General features: G+C 38.7%; 1 protein-coding gene across 1 annotated transcript in view; it reads left to right on the forward strand.

The window, feature by feature from the left end:
• Window positions 1-2,809: 2,809 nt before the first annotated feature.
• mgat4b (alpha-1,3-mannosyl-glycoprotein 4-beta-N-acetylglucosaminyltransferase B) overlaps window positions 2,810-21,430 on the forward strand; it is an 84,171-nt gene continuing 65,550 nt past the window's right edge. The window contains exon 1 of the mRNA XM_054597800.1: window positions 2,810-2,938. Within this exon, the coding sequence (XP_054453775.1) occupies window positions 2,842-2,938 (97 nt within the window). The 5' untranslated portion in view covers window positions 2,810-2,841. The remainder of the gene's footprint in view (window positions 2,939-21,430) is intronic.

Raw genomic sequence — 21,430 nt, forward strand, 5'->3', positions numbered from 1 at the left:
CCTTGACTGCAAGCATGGGCATCCCACACAGCCCACCCTAGCCAACAAACCAAGATTGGAAATAAAAAAAATAAAATAAAAAAAAAATAAAAATAAAAATAAAAATAAAAAAAAATAAAAATAAAAATAAAAATAAAAATAAAAATTTTTTTCACTTTTTTTAAAATTACATTCACCTTGCAAGTTCTTTCTTCACTTAACAAAAAAATTAAAAAGTAGTAGTTTATGTAAATACTGCAGATACATAATAATAAGATGCTTTTCAAAGCAGTTGGCAGGATATTGCATATATTTTATCAGCGTGAGTAAATCTGAGCTTTTCCAACTTCAAATGAACCATCACCTCCTCAAACCTGCAGATTTACAATTATATAGAATGAGACAGCCAGTTAAACGTGACGAGAAAGCAATAATGTGGGTCAGACTTCTATTAAGTACAGCAAAACTTGTTTAATATACTTTCTCATCCTTATATTTGATATATATATCTTTATATTCTGTGTCTCCTCTACAGGTTGGGAACCGCTTAGTTATAATAAATACTGATGAAAACAGCAGCAAAACACATTCTGACTAAATCAAAGAGCCCCAAAAAACTCCTGAACAGATCTTTGAAACAGCAGAGTCTTTATTCGCTGTTTGAATGTGGTAATTTAACTTTGCATGAAACTTCATGTATGTTTTCGTCCTGACCACCAGGTGGCGCTGCAGACTGCGTTCTGGAGTCCCTGCAAAATAAATAAACACAATTCACCAAAACATAAACTGTCAACAGAGGGAAAAAGTCAATAAACAAAATAAGATGAAAAACGGAAAGAGAGCTTCTGGTCAGACAGCACAAGATATTATTAAATTGTGGGAAATCTTTATTTATTAATTCCTCTTTTTATTGCTTTTTAATAACACAGAACGGTGGGAGAGAGAAAAAAAACATGTTAGAGGATGAAATTAAAATCAATAAAGAAAACTAATAAAAACAACAGCTGTTCTCTTGATTAAAGTTTAAAAAACAAACATTACCTTCAGAGTAAAGCGCAGAGTAACTGGAGGGTTTCCCACAGCATATTATATTATATTATATTATATTATATTATATTATATTATATTATATTATATTATACTATATGTGCAGAATGAAAGCAGCAGAGGATGATGAATGAATGCTTTATTATCTTCTATTAAATGGTCTTTATTTGTTAATTTTTTGTTCATAGTTAAAAGAATAGTTCATCATTTTGATAAATCCTCTTATGCTTTTTTCTCTGAGGCTGAGATCTTCACCTTTTAATTAAATGTACAGCATACAGTTGAAATAAAACAGCTTTAATACAAAAACCAACCACCTCTGAAAGCAAACAGCAGCTTTTTATTCCTCCTTCTGCAGGTAAACAGCTGGAAAATACCACATTAGGGGAACCAAACCATAAAGAATTCAACACTGTGTTACTTTGTTGTAGAAAATATATATATTCAAAACTGCGTGTTTGTCAGAGTCTTTACACTGTCCTCTTTTTTCCATTTTCTCAAGAACTGTATTAAAGTGAATATGTGTTGTACGTCAACCTTTTCATGAGTATTTCCATTTAATGGTCATTTATACTTTGACTCCTAGAAGGAAATTTAATTTGAGTGAACTTCATTTAACTGAGTTAAAGGTCACTAGAAATGGAGATTTATCGTTATTAATTACTACGGATAAATGATTTATCGCTGCATTTTTATAAGGACACATTTCAAACATTACAGTGTGATAAAAGGTAAACTGGAGGTTTTTTTTGATGGTATGACAAACGCTAATTAAGGAGGGGGCGGGGCTTAGCTCATACCAATCAGAGACATGAAACGTGATTGGTGGAGCAGAACTTTTATTTAGTAAACAAATCAAATGCACTTTTTTTTCATGATAATAACATATCTTTAATTAAAAATTATAAAGCACATTATCGACAATAAAAAAAAAAATCAAAAACCACCAACTCTACTTTAACAGTGTTTTTTTTTCTTTGTCTTTATTTTTTTAATTATATATATATATATATACATACAACAAAAACACAAATGAACACATCAATTTATTATATATTTTTTTCTGTTTTATACACAATGTATGTGTATTATCTTTATTTGTAATCTGGTTTTATATGCTTCATATTGATTATTATAATTATAATTAAAGCACATTTTCTCTCTCTCTCTCTCTCTCTCTAAACAAATCAATGATGATAATAACATAACTTTAATTTAAAATTATAAAGCACATTATTATTGTCTTTATGCACTTTTTTCATGATAATAACAAACTTTAACTTTAAAACATAACTAAAATTATAAAGCACATTATCGACAATAAAAAAAAAAAAAAAAAACCCCCAACTCTACTTTAACAGTGTTTTTTCTTTGTCTTTATTTTTTTCATTATATATATATATTACATACAACAAAAACACAAATGAACACATCAATTTATTATATATTTTTTCTGTGTTTTATACACAATGTATGTGTATTATCTTTATTTGTAATCTGGTTTCATATGCTTCATATTGATTATTATAATTAGAATTAAAGCACATTTTCTCTCTCTCTCTCTCTCTCTCTCCTCTGATGTCTCTCTACCTGTTTCTGTCTCCTCCCCCCCTCTCTCTCTGTCTCTCTCTGTCTCTCTCTCTCTCTCTCTCAGTGTCGCTGCTGCTGCCCAGCCTGCAACAGCTCCGCCCGCCTCTCTCTCTCTCTCTCTCTCTCTCTCTCTCTACCTGCCTCTCTCTCCTCCTCTCCTCCTCCTCCTCCTCCTCCTCCTCCTCCTCCCCCTCTCGGTGCGGACATGCTCCCGGTGCTCCGGAGATGAGGCTCCGAAATGTCTCCTTCCTGACGGTCTTGTTGTTCGGGCTGTGCGGGCTGGTCTCCCTGTCCTGGTACACCGCCTTCAGCAGCTCCAGAGGTGAGAGTGTGTGTGTGTGTGTGTGTGTGTGTGTGTGTGTGTGTGTGTGTGTGTGTGTGTGTGTGTGTGTGTGTGTGTGTGTGTGTGTGTGTGTGTGTGTGTGTGCATGCATGTTGCAGAACACAGATGACATGATGAGAGGATGAGAGATGAGATGATGAGATGATGAGAGGATGAGAGGGGAGGATGCAGGCTTGAGATGGTCTGGAGGTGAAAGGAGCGCTCCATTTGTGATGCAGCACATGCCAGCTGAGAGGAGAGGGTGGATGGAGGATGGAGGATGGAAGGGGTGGGGGGGGGGGGGTTATTAGAGGTGAGACATGGTGAAGGAGATAAGAGAGAGGGGGGGTTGTTGCAGAAAACAACACAAGATGCTTTTGCATGTGCAGCTGTGAGGTGTTAGAGGGAGCGCTTGATTTGTGAGGCACCACAGCTGAGAGGAGAGGGTCTGCATGGGTGGGGGGGTTTGATTTGGTTGCAGAAATAACAAGTGATGCTGGAGATGGAGAGGGTAAGCTCAGGCGTTGAGGTGGAGGAGAGGGAGCGCTTGGTTTTGTGATGCTTTGCATGCAAGATAAGGGGAGAGGGGTTTATTAGAGGTGAGACATGGTGAAGGAGATAAGAGAGGGGGGGGGGATTTGTTGCAGAAAGAAACACAAGATGCTTTTGCATGTGCAGCTCCAGCAGTGAGGTGTTAGAGGGAGCGCTTGATTTGTGAGGCAGGAGAAAAGGGGGTTGGTTTGATTCCACTTTGTGCTTGTTGGTAAAATGAATAAATGCTGCTGTGCATGTGAAGGGAAGCTCCACTTTATGAGGTAATACAGGGGAGCGCTTGGTTCGTTGTGCATCACATGCCTGTTTAGAGGGGAGGGGTCTGGATGGAGAGGAGAGGTGAAGGTTGGCTGAAGATCTTGTTCTTATGAAGCTCCAGCAGGGAGGTGATTAAGGGAGCGCTTGATTTGGGATGCATCACACGCAGAGGGTCTTGTTGGAGGAGGTTGTTTGATTTTGTTTCATTTGAGTTGTTTCAGTAAAAACACACACACAGGATTCTTGTCAATGAGAAGATCCAACACCTGAGGTACTGACGGGAGCGCTTGATATGTGACCCACCACAGCTAAGAGGAGAGGGTCTAGCTGGAGAAGAAGGGAGGAAGGGTTGGTTTGATTTTCTTGCAACTCCACATTGATCCTTCTACAAATGTTTCTCTTCATGTGTGGGGAAGCTCCACTTTATGAGGGAGCGCTTGGTTTGTGACGCACCACATGCCAGCTTGGTGTCTAGATGACAGCAGGAGAGAGAGGAGGGGTTTGTTTACTTTGTTGCAGCTTCAGGATAAAAACACAAGAGGCCTGTCTACATGAAGGGAGCGCTTGGTTTGCCCCCACACACCACCTGCGGGGGGCAAGTCAAGAAGATGGAAAGAGGGTTGGCTTGATTTTGTTGCCTCTCCACTGTGTTTTGCAGACATACAGCAGAATGATGCTTTATGTGCATGGAGCTCCAGGTTCTGAGGGAATGAAGGGAGCACTTGGTTTGTGATACAGTGCATGCCAGCTGGGTGGAGAGAGTCACGTTGGAGCAGGGAGATTTAGAAGAGGAGGGGTTGGTTTGATTTTGTTGCAGCTCCACTTTGTGGTTTGATGAAACATGAAAAAGGAAACTCTCGTTCTCAGGTGATCAAGAGTGTTTGATTTCAGTATTCAGAGGAGCGCTTGGTTTGTGGTGTCCCACATGGCAGCTGAAAAGTCAGGATCAAGAAGGAGAAGAGTTCTGGATGTTAGTAAAGGTTGGAGACTCTGGAGGTGAAGGGAGCGCTTGGTTTGCGATGCAGTGCGTGCATAGATGGGGAGGACGGAGACAAGGGGTTTGTTTGATTTTTGTTGCAATTACAGGATGAATGAAGGTGAAAAGAGTTGCTCCATACATCCATTCATCAAGGGAGCGCTTGTTTTCTGTGGGCCTCAGTGCCACGTTAGGGAGAGGGTCTAGATGGAGGAGGGGCAGAGAGGAGGGGTTTGTTTGATTTTGCAGTTACACTTTGAAAAAAGAAAAGATGTTGAGAGGAAGCTATCAAGGGAGCGCTTGGTTTTTAATGCTGCGAGGAGAGAGGGGAGGTGCATACATAAGATGAGGGGAGGTGTTATAGCTTGAACTTTGCATACACTTCTGACTTAAACCTGGAGGGAGAGCAGCCTCAAGGGAGCGCTTGATTAGAGACAGCTTTCACTGTCTGAGGGAGGGTTGGTCTGTTTGAACAATGTGAGGATGTTAACAAAGTTTTGACTTGAAAGGTAAAGGGAGCGCTTGGTTTGTGATGCATGACATGCTAGAGCAGAGGGTTGGTCGGGTTGGAGGCCTAACCTCTTCAGCTGCTACAGAGGAGAGAAAGGGGGGCGCTTGTTTTGTGATGTGAAAGAGAGCCAAGGGGAGTTTGGACTGAGAGTCAGAAGGGCGTGCTTCATTTATGATCCATAGCAGGCCTGCAAGAGAAGAGATAGTGTGGAGGTTAACACACAGGTAATCTGCAGGCTGCACTGTCAGCTGCCCAACGGGGCAAGGGGGCGCTTGATTTATGGTGTTTAACAGGCCTGGCCTCAAGGCTTGCACTGTTATGTTGCAGTGTTCAGCTGTTTGTGTGAAGCTGTGATTGCAGGATTAAGGTGTGTGTGTGTTTACAGATGTGTGTGTGTGTGTGTGTGTGTGTGTGTGTGTGTGTGTGTGTGTGTGTGTGTGTGTGTGTTGTGTGTGTGTGTGTTTGTGTGTGTGTTTACTGCTGCAGGCTCAGCTGTCAGGTCCATGGGTGCGCTTGGTTTGCAAGCCTGTGAGGGAGGTGGAGGTAGAGGGATGGATGAGGAAGAGCAGATTTATGCAGCTGCTGGTTGTTTTGAATAATTTTCTGCTGCAGGAACAGAATAAAAAAGAAAAAGGAAAAGGAGCGCTTGGTTTGTAATTCATCACACAGCAGGGGAGCGGTGTGCAGCTGCTGTTGAAAGGATGATGTCTGGAGCTCCAGTCTGCTGCGCTCCGTGGGGTTCTGCAGGTGGAGAACCAGGCTGCTCTGGAGCAAAGAGGAGGGCGCTTGGTTTGTGATGCATTTCACGCCCGGGTCAGAGGGGTGGGGTTCAGGTTTTGTGTGTTCATGAAAATGTTTTCTAGTTTGCATTGAAGTTGAGCTAAGAAATGCAAAAATGTTGGGATGCTCAGCAGCTTTATAAAGGGGAGTGCTTGTTTTTAAACACAGCACACACCAGTGGGGAGGAGTCAGACGGTAGAAGACAATATTAATTAGATTTCTGATCACATTTTTCTCATAAATCTGCTGTGATTTATCTTCGTTTATGATCTTTGCTGATCTTCCTCCCGACTCACAGAGGAAATATGAAGTCAGTTCCACTGATAATCATCTATTGATCATATCAGTTTCACACATGGAAACTCGTTAAGTAATTTAGATATCAGGCGGTCCCGTAGATTAAAGCAACAACATCCCCGAGAGGAGCTTAGTCTGTGAACGCAGCTGCTTCACACGTTGAGACGCTGAGAAACAAATCAAATGAACTCTTTGCGTGCAGAAAACTTTTCTCTGTTGATGAAACACAAAAACCCTCAGAGCAGATCTGCTTCTCCTCCAGTCACATCTGTTATTCCATCATTCTGCTCCTTTCATCACTTCCTCCTGTCTCTGATTTAAAGGATTCAAACATGGTTCTGTTTTTATTAACCCTCTAAAGGCCGGAGGGCGGTCCGACAGAAACATTGATGATCAAAAATCAATAAATCTGTGTCACAATTCTCTGATTCCAGGTTCTTAAAGTCTCTCTCCAGCTCATGAGGAGACAGAGGGAGCACTTGGTTTGTGATGCAACACACACCGGGGGGGAGGGGAGCTGCTAGGTTTGGAAAGTTTAGCTCAAACATCTAAAATCCTCTTTTAGGTTTCAGACTTAAACACTCTGAAATACTTTAAACTACATTCTGCTGCTTTCACTCATTGTGGTATTTTTAATGTTTAGTCAGAGATCTGAGGACTTTGTTTGTTTTGATCTCAAGGTTTCAACCGTTTCCACTCACTTGTTCTGAGAAAACACACGTTACATCAGTATTCTGTGTGTGTGTGTGTGTGTGTGTGTGTGTGTGTGTGTGTGTGTGTGTGTGTGTGTGTGTGTGTGTGTGTGTGTGTGTGTGTGTGTGTGTGTGTGTGTGTGTCAGACGTGTTCAGACTCGTCCGTTCAGATTTAACATCTCTGATCTGTTTACTGACGTTCACATACTTTAGTTTTGTAAGAGAAGAAGAAGAAGAAGAACTGGATTTTTAGATGATTATTATTTTTAATAACTTATATCTTATATAGATATTTGTGGAAAGTCAGGGAGATAAGAAAAAGCTTTTTCTGTTCTATTCCCTGGAATTCAGTGTACAATTCATTTGACATTTCGAAGCCAGAAGATGAAGCATACATTTATTTTTTAAATGTTTGGCGTGACAAATACATAATAACTCACAATATTTCATTTTGATTTCAGACTCTTTTACAATGTAGTTTAAATTCACATTTCAACATTTTTCAGCTGCTTTCATATAATTTATTCAGGCTATAAATACATAAAATACTTAGTAAGAAACTCAGATAATAAAACTAATTAAACACACAAGATAAGAAGTAATTAGAAAATGTCTGTGAGTAGTTTAAGGCGATGTAGGATCGATTTAAATCACTGAACACGGCTGTTAATCGACTCCACCTCGTAATAACTTTGGGTTTTATTTTGAGTTTTACGTTTAAACTTTTCACACAAAAATCAAATGCAGAAACTATTTAAGCTCCAGTTCAGTCTTAAATTAAATCACAACCACCAACGTATTCTATCTTTCCCCACGCCCCCTGAACGCCACATCATCGATCCCCAACATCTCAGCATCAGAGAGAGAAAACATGTCATCTTTGGAGGAAAACAGCAGTTTGTTGTTTTTGAGTTTTTTTTAACAGAAGAGAAAACTCAACAACAAGAATCAGTATCAGGTTTATTGTCATGGAGGTTTTTGACAAACAAAGAATAATATGCTTTAAAGTTTTGGTGCATAACAAAGAACAAATACTGTAAAAGTAAAATATATAAAATAAGAATTTACAATAAAAAATCAAAAGAATCTATTAATTATGTGAAATCATTGTTTTGAAATGAAAAGAGCTGTTCGGTGTTTAAAACAAAGACGCTGTCTTTATATTTAATATCGTGTCGTTAAATCACAGCGAACACGTTCAGTAGAAACAAATCCAGATTATAATCTGTGAATCAAAGCCCCAAAAAATAACATGGAAACTTTCTCCGGAAGTTTGCCGATAAGAATCAGCACAGAGATGAAAACAATGGTTCATAATCTGCAGCGTAATTATTTATTTGTGAGAAAAGAAAGAAAAATGCAGATTAAACATTTATTTTACAAATTTATCAGATCAAAGGAACAAAACGAGCTGTTTGAAGGTTACGAGACAAAATGAACTGAACAGGCGACTAAAATCAGAATGATAAGAGAGTTTTATAATGTTTGGTTAAATAGTCCTACTGTGTAGTACTGCAGTACACTATCATGTACTACAGAGTACTACACAGAGTACAACAGTATGTTCTGAGAGGAACCTGAAGATGCCAAAAGCCTGAGATTAGTCCCAAAGTTCAGAGGAATCAGACATTACTGTGACTCATCCATCTTCCTGCTGTCACACAGACGCACACACACACACACACACACACACACACACACACACACACACACACACACACACACACACACACACACACCTCAGCGTTCACTCCCATAATGCTCCTCTCCACATCCTTTCTGGACGAAGGAGTGTTTCTGCTGCAGAGCGGAGATTGATTCACACTCTGATGGCAGTTAACCAGGAGGAGTGTGTGTGTGTGTGTGTGTGTGTGTGTGTGTGTGTGTGTCAGAGCATTAGTGTGTGTGTGGCGGTGTGTGTGTGTGTGTGTGGTAGTGTTTGTGTGTGTCGGTGTCGTAGCACTCAGGGTAAATTAGTTCAGTCAGTGGAGCTGCAGACAGAAGGTGCGTTTGATTTATTCATTCCTCTGAGGCTGCAGCAGTGATGTCATGTTAACAGCGCCGTGAGGTCAGAGGTCAACACCTTTTGGTGATCCGACCCTCTGATTGGCTGTTTAAAGAAAATGTTATCTACACACACACACACACACACACACACACACACTGATTGGTTTACAACATGCAAACAGCGGACGGCTCATAGCGATTAGATGACACATCGGCCTCTTTTACTCTGGGAGTGAACATGCTTGTCCTCCTGTCACACACGGTGTCAAACTCACACACACACACACACACACACACACACACACACACACACACACACACACACACACACACACACACACACACACACACACACACACACACACACACACACACACATACATATCCTGCCTGGCATTGTTTAACTGTCATAACCTTGGTTTTACTTTCCTCTGTGGCGCTTTGAACTGATCCGTGTAATTCAGTTATTCTGTTACAGTAAAAATAGAGCTGTGTGTGTGTGTGTGTGTGTGTGTGTGTGTGTGTGTGTGTGTGTGTGTGTGTGTGTGTGTGTGTGTGTGTGTGTGTGTGTGTGTGTGTGTGTATAAAACGTGTCTTTGTGCGTTTCAAACCTTTGGCGGTGCCGAATTTAAATCTGAAATCTGAGCATAAATCTGAGAAGCTGATACCTGAATGTTTTGAACATTTCTAATAAAGAAAGATTAGGAAGTTATTGAATGTGTAGATGAAACTCTACTGCCGTCTGCAGCTTCAGTAGTACTTCTGTGTCCTGCAGTACTGGCTGTAGTAGTACTAGCGTCTGCTAAATGACTGTAATGTAATGTACTATATGATTAGTGTTAGTGGTCAGAAAACCACAGAAGAAGAAGGGAGACTCTCCTCTCTGAGTATTGATCTTCTCTCTGCTTTCACTCCTCTTTCCTTTGTTGTAACTCAGTACACACATTTATACACACACATACACATTCAAATACACATTTAGACACACATTTATACACAAACATACACATTTATACACCTTTATATACACTTATACACATGTATACTCATTTACATACACATTTATACACATACATATACACACTTTGACACATTAATACACATTTAAACACACTAATACAAACTTATACACATTCAAATACATTTAAATACAACCTTACACACATTTATGCACATTTATATACAATTTATACACACAAATACAAACTTAAACACATTTAAATACATTTAAAAACACATTTTCACACATTCATTAAATTTATATATACTTATACACATGTGTACATATGTATATTCAGTTATATACACTTATCCACATGTATACACCTCACATTTAAATAAACATCCACAGTTAAACACATAAATAAATATACACATGTATAAATATACTAACATTAATATACATTGATAGTCAGCCTCTTGCTGTTTTGTCCTCTTGACCTACTTTCCCATATTTCACATCCTCTTCCTCCTCATCCCTCCATCTAAACTCCCTCATCTTCATCCTCTCCTCTTTTGTCTTCGTCTTATTTGTTTGGTTTTCTTTGTATGTATGGATTACTTGGGTTGTTACCGACATCTGGTGAAAATTTCATGTCAATAGCACCTTTAGAAATATATTTACTGAGAAAAATGGTGAGGTGTTAAATACTTATTTTACCCGCTGTGTGTGTATATATATATATATATATATGGTTATATTTTGAATTTTTACTTTTCTGTTAACATGTTTACATTTACATTTTTGCACCACATTGATAATCTTTCTTGTTTATATTTTGTTATATTTACAATCTATATACACGCGCTATACTTTCTACTACGACTGCTGCACACGGTTTCCCTCAGAATACATGAAGTTTTTGTCATTTTTCTAACTTGCATTTTGTTGTTTTTTATCTTACTTTTATTTATTTCCCTGTACTTTAATGTTAAACAGGGGTTTTCACAAGATCTTCCATTCTTAAATGACTTAAAGGATCAGTCCACCTGCTCCTCCTAGAATCTCATCTTGCAGTTTTTGGTTTAATTCACTTGATCTGCAAAATAAGTTTTTCTGACATCTTCCTTTAATTCTGAACTGAGCCTTTGAATCTGATGAAGCTTGCATGGAGTCTGGTTCTGAGCTCTCCACAGGCCGAGTGCAAAGACACTAAACGTCTTCTTTTGAAACGAGCCTGACAAACAAACACCTCTTTGTTCACATCGGAGATTTTATTCACCAAAAAAACAGCTCATTTTTGGTTTCTCGCCTCATATGAAACTGTCAGGAAACGAGCCGAGTGTTTCTGCTTCACACGTTACATTACATTACATTACATTACATTACAGTCATTCAGCAGACGCTTTTATCCAAAGCGACTTACAGGAAGTTTGCACACGCTGCTGCACAGAGGATGTGGTCTGGAGGTGTGTGTGTGTGCGTGTGTGTGTGTGTGTGTGTGTGTGTGTTTTGTGTGTGTTTTGTGTGTGTTTGTAATGTGTGTGTGTGTGTGTTTTGTGTGTGTTTTGTGTGTGTTCGTAATGTGAGCTCCAGATTAACTATGTGATCTGTGTTACAGAAGCTTCTGTTTGAGGTGTCAGTCACGCTGATAATGACTGTGTGTGTGTGTGTGTGTGTGTGTGTGTGTGTGTGTGTGTGTGTGTGTGTGTGTGTGTGTGTGTGTGTTAGTGTGTTTGTGTGGTATTACAGACTTTAATTCCTTCAGCTGTCGGCTTTGATCAGCCGGCAGGAAAATGTGAATCAACGGATATTAAAATGTAATAATTGTATCAGATTAATGAAAGAAAGAAAAAGTCGGTAAAATAATAAAAGACAAAACCAGACAAACGGTCTGAACTCCTGCTAGCGCCCCCTACAGTCTGCAGCCTGTAGATACGAACCAGCGTGAATGTATCTACTAACAGGTGTGTGTGTGCGTGTGTGTGTGTGTGTGTGTGTGTGTGTGTGTGTGTGTGTCTATAAAGTTCCATTAAAACTCATTAAGTCTCACTGTTGTTCCTTTACAAGTGATGCAACATGAAGGTCAACAAAATCATAATGGTCCTCTGGGGACCATGAATCTATCCTCACTACGTTTGACTTTGTATTGCAACAGTCTGCACGTCAGTTGACGACTGTTTTCAACAACTTTTGCTCAATAAATTGTCAAATTGACATCTTTAAAATGTCTGGTTTTGAATGAATGATCTCAAAGCCAAATAAAATTCAGTTAAAAGTGATTATAAATCAGACAAAAGCAGCATATTTCAGAAGCTGGAACCAGAAAATATTAAACATAATTGATAATTAACCTTCTTATTGAGTACAACCAACTGAGGCGTAGTGGAGAGCAAGTCGATGTGTCCTTGGGCAAGACACTTAACCCCAAGTTGCTCCTGAAGGCTTGCCATCGGTGTGGACTGGATGATGAATGTTAGTTAGAGTCTGATGGTGGCACCTTGATGGTAGCCTGTCATCAGTGTGTGAATGGGTGAATGATATGTAACATACTACTGACTGTAAGTCGCTTTGGAGAAAAGCGTCTGCTAAATGAATGTAATGTAATGTAATGTAATTGTTTCGGTGCAACTTTCTGTCTTTGAATAATTAGATATGTTTGTTTTCATTCAATAAATAACTAGACAGCAAATTAAACAACACAATTAATTAAAATGTGTTAAAATTCAGTTACAAACTCTGGAGGAGGTGAAATAACCCTGCTGTGTGTGTGTGTGTGTGTGTGTGTGTGTGTGTGTGTGTGTGTGTGTGTGTGTGTGTGTGTGTGTGTGTGTGTGTGTGTGTGTGTGTGTGTGTGTGTGTGTGTGTGTGTGTGTGTGTGTGTTATAATACATGGCAGTATCTCACCTAATAGCTGTTTCACACCTATAATTGAAGTCGTCGTCTCCATGGTAACACGCCCTCAGACTCCTCCGTCGGCGCCGAGGTCCAAGAACGACCTCCTACTTTATCTTCCAGTTGAAACCTTTAAATCCAAACATGAATGATTTAAAGGTTTTAAATCACCACACGGTCAAACATCGTCCTGAGGTCCATCTCAGATGTACAACAAAACTCAGGCTTTGCTCTGATTTTCACAAACTTACAAAGGATTCTTGTGAATGAGAAGAACACCTGAGGAACTGACGGGAGCGCTTGATTTGTGATCCACAACAGCTAAGAGGAAAGGGTCTAATTGGAGAAGAGAGCAGGAGGGGTTGGTGTGATTCGTCTGTTTTTGATCAAATAAACAGGCTGCTGTGTAGGTGAAGGAGAAGCTCCACTTTATGAGGTAACCAGGGGAGCGCTTGGTTCGTTGTGCATCCCATGCCTGCTTAGAGGAGAGGGGGTCTAGATGGAGAGCAGAGATGAAGGTTGGCTGATTTAGTTGCAGAAAAAAAGATGCTTGTTCTTGTGAAGCTCTGGCAGTGAGGTAATAAAGGGAGCGCTTGATTTGTGATGCATCACATGCAAAAGGAGAGGGGGGTCTTGTTTGAGGAGGTTGGTTTGATTTTGTTTCATTTGAAGTTCACAGGATTCTTGTGAATGAGAAGATCCAACACCTGAAGTACTGACGGGAGCGCTTGATTTGTGATCCACCACAGCTAAGAGTAGAGGTTCTAAATGTAGAAGAAAATGAGGAGGGGGTTGGTTTGATTTTGATGCCACTCCACTTTTTCTTCACAAGTCACCAGACCAGCACCACCCTCTGTCTGTGACCAACTGCTACCCTAACCTCGGGGGGGATTGAAATAGCCTCGTTCACCCCTAAGACACCCCCCACCCCCTCTCAATACACACTCACACACTCACACACACTCCTGCAGGTCGTTGTCATGGTACGAGCTGTTACTGTTGCACTAAATCCGTCTACTAATGAGGGAAGTCAATTTTTAACCCAGACATCCTCCTTCGTCCGTGATGCGTTCAATGTCCTCGTTGCAGAAACAGAACCATGAGTAAAGTCAAGATATTCAAAACTTTATTTTTCCTATGAGAAGCGATGGGAAATTAATTAATAATTTATTTCAATATCATGATGTGAGACTTTGATTAATAATATTGTAATACTGTCATATGGCATAAATGTTGTGTTTTCCTGGTTTTAGAGGATGCACTTACAGCAAAGTGATGTCATTTTCTGGCTTTTCTATTATTTCCCTTTTTCAACATTATTTATAAAAAACATCACTGTGTTGATATTTAGTAAAAGCACCAATAGTCAACTCTAAAATATGAATATATTGATGTATTTCATAAAAAATATTGTGATTTTCTCCACACCGCCCAGGTCAGATTACTGTAGTACTGTAAGTACAACTTCCAGGTACTTGTACTTCATGCTACTTTCTACTTGTAGTAACTTAAACCGGACCGAAGCTACAAAAAGAAAAGAGTGTTTGTGACTTCAGTCCAGAGTGAGACATCCCAATATGGCGTCTGCTCCCCAGAGGATGAACCCTCTTAGATCTAAATGAACCGTTAGATACTTTTAGTGTCAATAAAGTTTAATTGTTATCACGAGGCATTAATGTTATTATTCCATCATTAGTTATGGAACAATAATATTAATTTAAATAAGAGATACACTCAGATAGTAGTTTAACAGTAATGTAATGAGATCATAAAGTTGATGCACACACACACACACACACACAAACATTGTGTGTGTGTGTGTGTTTCCTGGAGAGTCCAAGACACTGTGAGAGGAGCTTAATGAATATTTGATGGGAGCTCTGGGAGGTCGGGTTGCACTCAGACGCTCATCAGAAAGCGTCTCGCGGTTTCTGTTGAGGACTCGCTTCACAGTTTCAGTCTGTTTCCTGCAGCGCTTCACTTCATGTGTGAAGATGTTTTAAAAAACAACGACATGAAGGGAACTACGTTCAGAATAAAACGACTCACCGCTTATCAGACACCTGATCTGTTGATTTAAGGAGAGAATTATTCGACTTTAAATGTGAAATCTATTTTGTTTGAATTTGGTTACTTGCAACAGATATAACACACATTTTATGATTTATTTTAAAGACTTATGGAGACGGAAACCTTCAATAAAATGCCTCAATGAGGAACAAATGTTTTTACACTCACTCATGTTTTTGACATTGTTGAAAAAGAGTTGCTGCGCTAACGGATGTGACTGTAGTGAATGTTTAACTCAGATGACTTTTCATCTGTTTACTCTGTGGGTGTCTTCCCAAATTTATATTTATATATATTAGCTCCTCTGTTAGCGATGGGTTAGCTCCTCTGTTAACAGTGTTTCCTGCTAACTATATTTTGATGCAAATACTTTTGTACTAAAGTAAGATGTTGAGTGCAGGACTTTTACACGTAACAGATATTTTACTTTATTAAAAGTAGCATTTCTACAGTTTATAAATGCTCTGGGTACTTCTTCTTTTGCCTCATCTGGCGCATAACGTCACATGGAGACTTTTTTTTCCAAGCTGTTTCCAACCATAAGAGCAACCACATATAATAAACTAGCTTGACAACAACATTTGAAAGAAGCATTACCACAAACTTTAGGTCCCCAGGTCATGACCCAGTTTATTCTGAGGACACACACTGAGAAGGTCCATTCTCAATAATCGTGATAATATTTAACTCTCTGTGTAACGAGTGTTTGGTTTGAGGCAATGTGATGACATTGAGATATGCTAAGTAATGTGTGTGTGTGTGTGTGTGTGTGTGTGTGTGTGTGTGTGTGTGTGTGTGTGTGTGTGTGTGTGTGTGTGTGTGTGTGTTGGGCACTGTGTTTGTGCCAGAGGTATCAGGAGGACAACATGTGACCCAGTGCCTTCAGCATGTGACTGTGTGTGTGTGTGATTTTAGGTTTTACGACGCGACCTTTGACCTCTTGTTCTGTTTCTGTTCGAGGACATTTGGGGCTCAGACGTTCACAGAACTGACAACATCTAGAATCATGAAATGAAAACCATTTTTAGTTATTTATCAAAAGTGGAAATATTAAACGTTGGCCGGGTGCAGATAATTTAGTTTGGTTGCATCATGATTTTAATATTTTTTAAGATCTAGAACATTATTATTATAATTTGTATCCATAAATGCTTTATTTCAGCAAAGTTAAACAACCTTCCACAAAGTGTTTCCAGCAGCGATGTTGGATCGTTGTACTAATATATATAATATATAATATATATATAAGTACCACCCTATAAAAGTATTCCATTAAAGGTAAAAGCCGAACTACAGAAGTACCAAAATTGAAATAATGTACGGAAAGTAAAGAGTTCTCAGAATATTAATATTATATTTTACATTAGATTATTAATACCAATGAGTGGAAGTCGAATTCATTCAAGTTCAGTTTGGTCCAGTGGTTTCCAACATAGGGGTCGGGTCCCTTCATCTGAGGGGTCCTGAGATGATTAATGGTGTAATGCAGTAAAAAGTACAGTATGTACCTCTGAGATGGAGTAGAAGGATAAAGTAGCAGAAAATGGAAATACACAAGTGAAGTACAAATACATCTAAATTGGTTTTAAGTACATTACTTGATGCAGACTGAGAGGAAGAATGCAGGTAAATAAAACACTATCAATCATTTAGCATTTAAAAAAATCTAAATGTAATTTTTAAAAGAGTTAGAGAAATTATACTGCAGTAATTTACAGAGTATTTATTCTATGTCGTGGAGAAGACGTATGAAGTTGCGTAAAACGATTTACTACTCAGGTGCGGTACGTAAAATTGTACTTATGTACAAGTACTTTATACTTGTCTTTCACGAATGATATTCACTCTCGCTTTCTTCTTAAAGGGACAGTTCACCCCAAAATCCCACATACACATGTATCCTCTGACCTGTAGTTCTTATTAGATTGTTTTGGTGTGAGCTGCTTGTTGTATTTAAATAAACTCAACAATGTCTCTTTCCAGAAATGATGATCCGATTACTGAAGATAATCCACAGACTTAATCCATCCAGCATCACAGAGCTAAAGCTAACGTTACCGCTCAGACACCATTAATGTTTAAGTCCCGTCTCTGAGTAGATGATTCTGTCTGCGTAGTGATACGGATAATGGATGTAGGTAAGAGAAAGTAGTTCCTAACCGGGTCATGATTTCTGGAAAGAGAAAAGGCAGACATTTATATGGTCGATATAAAGAATCTAGATTTATGAATGGAACTACAGGTAAGAGGAAGAATACGTATTTCCCTTTAAATCATCTACAACTTTTTTATCTGTAATCTCTGCTGTACAATATCTATAAAAATGAGAGTCTAATAACTTTATAGAAATGTTTTTTCCTCACGACTGCAAAGAGGATCCGTTAATTTAGGAAATTTGGAAAGTATCTAAAGAGAGATGAGAATAAAATGTAATTCAAACCATTTAAAAGAAAAAAGATGGAGGAGGAGGAGGAGGAGGTGACAGGGAGTCTCTGTACTGAATCAGATCAGCTTCCTCACACAGAGTCAACCATCTGTCTACCAGTGTGTGTGTGTGTGTGTGTGTGTGTGTGTGTGTGTGTGTGTGTGTGTGTGTGTGTGTGTGTGTGTGTGTGTGTGTGTGTGTGTGTGTGTGTGTGTGTGTGTGTGTGTGTGTGTGTGTGTGTTCAGCCCGGCCCACTCGTTTACTGGAGATGAGTAATGAGAATCCTGGCAAATGGACAGCGCGTTTGTGTGTCTGTATGTGTGTGTGTTACTGAGTGTGTTTGTGTTACTGAGTGTTTATTAGTGTGTGTGTGTGTGTGTGTGTGTGTGTGTGTGTGTGTGTGTGTGTGTGTGTGTGTGTGTGTGTGTGTGAGTGTGAGAGAGAGAGAATCACTTTCATTACATTACTTTCATTACATTAGTTGTTTAAATCTCTCTGAGTTTCAGGTGTCTGTGTTTCCTCTCAGGCGACCATCTGCCACCACAGTGTGTGTGCGTGTGTGTAAATATGTGTTTGTGTGTGTGTGTGTGTGTGTGTGTGTGTGTGTGTGTGTGTTGATGCTGCAGGATTGAATCTATCATCCAGATGATGTTGGTGGACGTTTTAATGCAGATTATTAATCCTCATCATCATCAGAAAAACATGTTAATGTGTTCCATTTTGTTAAGTTTCGTTAAGTCCCGCCTCTTCCTGTGGACGCCATGAGACTATATTTCAAAATATAATATGTACGGTAGTCAACGGTGAGAGACAACTAATGTTTTGATCTTGTTTGATTGTGCCATGAATTACACTTATGATGTTTGTCCATTAAAAAACATACAAAATATAAGAAAATATATACAATACATATATACAAACACCACTGTTGAAATGTGAAGTGAAGTAATTAACCTGCTCTGCTCTGATCGGACGGTTGATTTCTGACGTAGACGTTCATTTCCTGTCGAGTTTGTTTCAAAAGCAAAGAACAGAAAAATATTTTGTAAAATGAAAAATAAATACTTGAAAGGAAATCATGGAAAATCAACTAACGAGATGGAGCTGTTGTTGATTATAATAATAACTGATGAAAACATGAAACCACACACACACACACACACACACAGATGTTGAGAGCTGCAAGGACACATGTTGAACAGGCTCAGTAACATTATGCGCTCAGTGTCTGTTTTTGTTTGTGTGTAAAATCACCACTGATTCTAAGTAATAATAATATTAGTGTCAGGAAATACTTTAATACCTGTGACCCTCCTTCATCTTCGTTTTGGACCGTCAGACCCTGCTGCAGTAAAACGTGAGGTTTTTTAAAGGAACTCTGGTGCTCAGAAACACTACCGCTTTAGTCCACAGGGGCCGCTAAAATGGTGGTCAAAACATCTCCGCAGTATTTCTATATACATTAACAAATATTCATTTTTCATATATTCTCCTGTTAAAAGTAGTATTTTTTTGTATGCACTCATATAAAAAGAAGTGTTTTTTATATGCCCGCCCCTCTTGCTGTGAGGCGACAGTGCTAACCACTAAAAAAACATAGTATTTTTATACTATATTCTTTCATATTAAAAGTAGTTTTTTATATGGTCTTGTATTAAAAGTAGTGTTTTTTTATATGCTCCCATCTTAAAAGTATTGTTTTTCTTATTCTATGTTGTTAAAAGTAGTGTTTTTTATATGCTATCATATCAAAAGTATTGTTTTTCATATGTTCTCATAATAACAGTAGTGTTTTTCTTATGCTTTCCTATTAAAAGTAGTGTTTTTTATATGCTATTATATTAAAAGTAGTGTTTTCGTCCATAAAATTTCCATTGTTTGTGCAACCGTACTTTTGTTCCAAAAAAACAAGACAGTGACGTCCTAAATGCCGAATTCGAGGCCTCTAAACTGTCGTCCAGATAATATTTAGTGACCTCATCAACTTCAACAGTCTAGATCGGGAATTATTATTGATCATGTCTCTTTTCTTTGAGCCACAAAAACCTTCTGCCATTATTATTATATATTTTAACTTTTTTAATGTCTCAGATTCTGTATTTTTACTTTTGTGTTTTTCCTTTTTATATTCAATGAGGATTGTTGGAGGGAGCCTGAGATCTGAGACGTTCATGGCCAACAACTGTTGTGCACATGACAATAAATAAAAACATTGCGTAATACTGCAGGGAATTACCCCATTGTATTTAATCCAGGCGCTGGAAGAAGTACTCAGATGTCGTACTTCAGTAAACGTAGTAATACCACCGTGTGTGTGATGTTTGTAATTTAACCTGATAGTGTGCAGAGACGTCTGAGGTGATGTTGCACAATAAATAATTGCAGTACTAGTAGTACTCGAAGTATTCCAGCAGCAGTGGAGGTATTTTTCTGGGTTTTATTACCGTTGATGTATTGTTATCACGAGGCCTTCATCCTTCCTTCCTTCCTCACTTCTCCTTCCCTACATCCTCCTTCCTCTTCCTCCCTCCTTGGCAGCAGGGAGGGAAGGGGCGGAGCAACAGTTGTTATTACTTAAATGATGTCAGCGGGCAAACAGCTGCTTGTGCTGATGGAGATCCTGACAAATGTGCGTGAGAGTCTTCTGCTGGTATGCGAGAGTCATAATGAACAGTGTGTGTGTGTGTGTGTGTGTGTGTGTGTGTGTGTGTGTGTGTGTGTGTGTGTCGTTGCATTAACTCTATTTATACAACACATAGCTGAGACCCTGATGGACTATTTCAGTCTCTGTTGGATTACCTAAAAATCTCTCTGTGTAAAAGTACAACATATACTTTAAGTACCAAATGTCAAAGTACTCATTATGCAGAATAATATATAATGAGTATTTTATTACAATTATTGATGCTTTAATGTTGCAGCAGGTAAAGGTGGAGCTCATTTTAATGACTTTATATACTACTGGGTAGATTGTAAATGTCCTTTCTGGGGATCAATAAAGTTTTGTTGATTTTAATTTAGATTTACTTGTTGATTACATTTTGTATTATTAATCTGAAAGTGGAAACCAAAGGTAATCAGATGATTGTAGTGCAGTAAAATAAAGTAGAATATTAAGCTATGAGATGGAGTAGAAGTATAAAGTAGCAGAAAATGGAAATAATAATAAATGGAAAGTACAAGTACCTCTAAGACTGCTGGCAAAAAGAAAACTTTTATTGAATATATAAAAAAATATTTTTTTCAAATTAGCACAGTTATGATGCAACAATTTAAAGAGCATTTATACATGTTTTTGTTATACTATCATTATCATTTAAATCATGATAACTAGAGACAAGGATTCATTAATTTATCTTAAATAAATTTGACAGATTGTAAAAAAAATCCTTGTTTATAATGTGAAACCTGTGAATAAATGAAAAACTTCTAATATTGATATTGTATTATATAAACTCTCAGAATTCAGAAGTGAAAATGAGGAAGAAAAGACGAAAAATTCAAAAGTTCTAAAACAAAAAAGAACTAAAACAGCTGAAACACAAATTCAACATGTTGAGTTTAAATGCAGCGTGGAGCAGTGAAACCTGACTACACACACACACACACACACACACACACACACACACACACACACACACACACACACACACACACACACACACACACACACACACACACACACACACACACACACACACACACACAGGGAGGATAAGGTGTTGTGGTTAATTGGTTGGTATTTCGGTTTCCCCTCCAGATGTGGCCCCTCGCTCTCTAAATGCCCTCTTTGTGTCCAACGCTGCTCAAGTCTTTTTTCCACAAACCCTCTCATTCACAAGCTGCTACCTGACTCCGCTCACCTCCACCTCCCAGACGGGTGGAGTGAGGTGGGGGGGAGGCGTCTGCGCTTCAGTATCCCGTATCTGACCCAGACATCCAGCTGGATTAAAGCTCTCACCTGCCATAACAATAAAAGTCTAAGATCATTAAACTAACCATCCTCTCGCTCTGTTCTGCTTCTTATCGGCTCATATTTCCTCCAATATGTTCACTATTTTTTAACAACAGAAAGACACAAACTTAAC

This window comes from Anoplopoma fimbria, chromosome 4 (assembly GCF_027596085.1).
Source record: "Anoplopoma fimbria isolate UVic2021 breed Golden Eagle Sablefish chromosome 4, Afim_UVic_2022, whole genome shotgun sequence".
NCBI lineage: Eukaryota > Metazoa > Chordata > Actinopteri > Perciformes > Anoplopomatidae > Anoplopoma > Anoplopoma fimbria.